General features: G+C 53.7%; 2 protein-coding genes across 2 annotated transcripts in view; one reads left to right on the top strand and one right to left on the bottom strand.

Annotated features, from left to right (window-relative positions):
* VOLCADRAFT_108564 (uncharacterized protein) overlaps positions 1-1048 on the bottom strand; it is a gene marked incomplete at both ends in the record, with an annotated part of 8803 nt that extends 7755 nt beyond the window's left edge. Inside the window, 2 exons of the mRNA XM_002959281.1 lie at positions 633-679; positions 952-1048. Coding sequence (XP_002959327.1) covers positions 633-679; positions 952-1048 — 144 coding nt within the window. The remainder of the gene's footprint in view (positions 1-632; positions 680-951) is intronic.
* A 540-nt stretch (positions 1049-1588) lies between these two features.
* VOLCADRAFT_100765 (uncharacterized protein) lies at positions 1589-3533 on the top strand (the record flags this gene model as incomplete). The annotated part of the gene is made up of 4 exons (XM_002959283.1): positions 1589-1723; positions 1785-2950; positions 3137-3365; positions 3444-3533. The coding sequence occupies 4 exons, from the start codon at positions 1589-1591 to the stop codon at positions 3531-3533; spliced, it is 1620 nt and encodes a 539-aa protein (XP_002959329.1).
* Between the last annotated feature and the right edge of the window lie 104 nt (positions 3534-3637).

Raw genomic sequence — 3637 nt, 5'->3', positions numbered from 1 at the left:
GGTCATTTGCATAGGACATAGCAGGGGTGTGCTCTTTTGGCAAAGGAACACACAGATGACCAACGATTCAGAAGACCGTGCATGGTATGCAGTGTAGCGAAGAAGCGCGTGGCATTCTCGTCCAGAACCACTGCGGTAGAAGCCGTGGATTTGGCCGTTCAGCATGCAAAAAATCGGAAGGGCATGCAGCTACCAAAGCCACCAGACTCTTCGCAAACACAACAATGCTCATTGGAACATAACGGCGAAAAACCAATGCAGGTCGGTATGTAAGGATGAGCACATGCATCCTGGATTCCCGATATGTGGCGGGTGCAGGTAGAGGCGACGCGCCTTGCATGTAGTAACAATCTTCATGCAGCATTCTTAACACCCAAGCTAGCTTCACGCGCAAGTTTGCAAAGGCAACCTGCAAAACCTAGGTTTGGAACTCGCCACCAGCGTCCTGTCTACTCTCAACCACAATGCCTAAGCACCGCAGCACAATTGTGGCACAATTCTCGCAGGGCTTGACGAGGCCCTAACGCCCTATGCGTCCAATGACACTCCTAACGGTTCCTTGCGCAATATCTTACAGGTTGGTGGCACAGAAACCGCTCTTAGAATTCACCTAAGGCCTGCAGAATGCTGACCACCACGCCAGGCGCCAGACCCGCATCAATGAGATCTTCCCGTCTAGCTGCACGCAGGCGTGCAGCGGTGCGGAATTTAGCTCTCCACAGTATTTTCAAGTCCTCTTCATCTAAATCAGCGGAGTCTAGGCCAGCCTCTGTGACGGCAGCGCACATATGCTGCCCCTCATTTGGCGTCAGTGAGGGTGTTTCCATTGGCCAGCGGTTAGGAAATTTTCAAGTTTTCATGAACAGTTAACGAATTTCCTTCATTTTATTTTCCATTGGGACCACTGTACACTACTTTTATCGGACGTACGGATTGTACGCCATTGCTCACTTTGAAGCAGGGAAACAGCGGGATCGGAAATTTGCGAAAGCGTAAATTTGTGAATACAGTTTCCGTCCGCATCCGCAAGCAGAGTCAGGTTAAGCATGGATGGATGTTACAAGCTTCAGTGAGCTCGTACGGCCCAAACGAACCCGGAGGCCAGCTCACCCTGCGAATGTACGTCCACTCCTGTAGTGGGCACCAATGTCCACTCACTGAGTGGAAAATGGCGTTGCACCTAACACGCCATTGCAGCAAATAATCAATTGGAGTACGAATAGGTTGTTCTTAAAAGGTTCTCCTGTGCACGCGCTTTTTGAATCTTCAGGCTTGTCGCACGGCAAAACAATAGTACCCCAGCAACCCTAACTTGATTTCTATTATTATAATAGTAATAATTACAAATGCGTTGTTTGCGTACATACAGTATGCGCTTGTAGGCAGAAAATTTAGGGGGGATGTCCAGACGTTATCGTTCTATCGCGGAGCAACTACTCAACCTTCCAAGGACCTCCCGTTCTCATAGCACCCGTGCTGACAATACACTGGGGGTAGCCCGGCCTGTGCAAAAAAAAAGATACGCTTGATGATTGGGTAAAGCCCCGACCGCCCAAGCGGCCTCGGAAGCGTCCCGGCAGGGAGTATTATGAGGAACTCAGTCGCTCAACCGCTGCCAATGCGGCAGCGCGTGCCGCAGCAGCTAAGTCTTCTGGAAACGCTGATCCCGATCTGCCCGCTCCAACCATTGAGGACAACAACGGGCAGCTACCATCTCTTGACGGTTCGACGAGCCTGATGTCAACCAACATCGGCAGCAGCAACCACCCCGTCCACAACCCCAGGCGGGTTCTCGTAGGGGAACTGTTGAGGAGGCAAACGCCCGACGGCATGCCAACTGGCAGCGGTCATACTTTAACTTCGGCCTCTACGGCTTTGCCTACTTTGACCGAGGTGCCGTAGGCTCAGCAGCCCGCCTACAGGCCTACCTGGAAGCTGAATTTGATGCGCGGGCACGGGACCGGCTTCCAGAGCTGTGTCTGCAGTGCCTGACAGCGGACTGGGCAGAGCGTGAGGGTCCACCCACAGCACCATCCACCCAGACAGCTTCCGGGGAGACCGTCCGCTTTGTGGCAGTGCAGGGGAGCATTGAAGCACCATATCCATGCTTCAGGTGCCGCCACTGCCCAGCCCAGCTGCCGTTTGTTCGGCAAGTTCACCCTCTGGAGATTGGGTGCTTTCCAAGCACACCAGACCGGCCCGTCGCCTGGTTTGACTGGGGGCTGATGCAGCAGGTCTGCTTCCTGCGTGCAGAGAGTCCATGCTCAGCCTCAGCATACTCCAAGATGCTCCAGCGTCAACACGCGATTAATGGGCTTCCCACCCCAGCAGGCATCGCAGATGCAGTTGGAACCGCGGCCGCCCATTGGGACAGGGTACAGAGCCTGATGCGAACCTGTGAGCTCCTGGGTGTAGATGACATCCTTGCCTTGGAGCCTAGCAATGCCACCAGAGGAGCCAGTACCTCGGATGCTGCTGCTGGTGCAGTAGCAGCAGCTGGTGGTGGCCGCTGGATGGACTGCCCTGCTTGCTGGCGGCAGTGTGTTGCTGTGTCAGGCGACGCATGCCTGGGCCTTCGGCACTTTAAGGCTGCGGCCAGTGGCTCCCTCGACCTGCAACCCCTCGCGGCTGGTGATTTGTTTATCTCGGAGAAGTTGGTGATGGAGCGCCTGAAGGAGCGTGGAAAGATGGCGGACCCAGATGCTGTTTCTTGCTCTAAGTTCAAAGCTGCAAAGGTCTTCGGGCGGCGTGCTGCAAACTATGATCGCCTTGGTGTCGCAGCATTTGCTTGTAGGCATGGCTTCGTCCCGGCCATGGTGAGCCTGCATACAGAGGAGGACTTTGTGTACTACGAGGTGCTGCTGGAAGCTCTGAAGCAGAGGATGGATCTGGCATCTGTCAAGGCAGTGTTCCTGGATGTCGCGTGCAAGTTTGAGGGCTACTACAAGAGGTAAGCTTTCTGGGGACACAATGTGCACATGCTCAAGTTAACCTGAGTTGACAGGCTGAGGTCTCCATTTTATATCCATCCCTGGGGTTGGTCAGGGTTTGGGAGTTTAGTCCCTTTCAGATTTTAACTTGAGTTAAGCTTTTCCCCTGCGAAGAAGCTGAATATCTGTTGCCTTGTTTTCCACAGGATCTATGAGGAGCTGGACTTGCCTGCTGGTCTGCCCTTCGCCATCGGACCATGGCACATCCGACCACACAAGCCTGAGTGCAATGTCCGCTGCAACTCACGCTACATGCCTGGACTGGGGCTCACATTCGGGGACCTAATCGAGCACCTTTGGGCAGACAATCGGAGACACTGGTACATCACGGCGTATATGTCCCCAGCTGCACGCCAGGACTTCATCAACGGGCTGGTGAGTTTAAATCTGGGTGATTACAGCATGAATAGTGTTTTTGCATGGATGGAAAGTAGCGGTGTCCTCTTTATGTAGGTGCGCGATCGCCATCGGAAAAAGGAGGAGGGCCTGGCTCGGCAGCTGCATGCGGGTCTGCAACATGCGCTGAAGTTTGAAGGAGATTGAGGACAGGTATGTTGGTTTACAAGCTTGGGCTTGGTATGGTGGGCCCAACTTGGCTTGGCTTTGAAACGTTGCCTACTTAAAATCATTGATCTTGTATCTTGCAG

Source organism: Volvox carteri, assembly GCF_000143455.1.
Source record: "Volvox carteri f. nagariensis unplaced genomic scaffold VOLCAscaffold_153, whole genome shotgun sequence".
Classification (NCBI taxonomy): domain Eukaryota; kingdom Viridiplantae; phylum Chlorophyta; class Chlorophyceae; order Chlamydomonadales; family Volvocaceae; genus Volvox; species Volvox carteri.
Note: the sequence above shows the minus strand (reverse complement) of the source record. Positions and strands in the feature narration are given on the sequence as shown.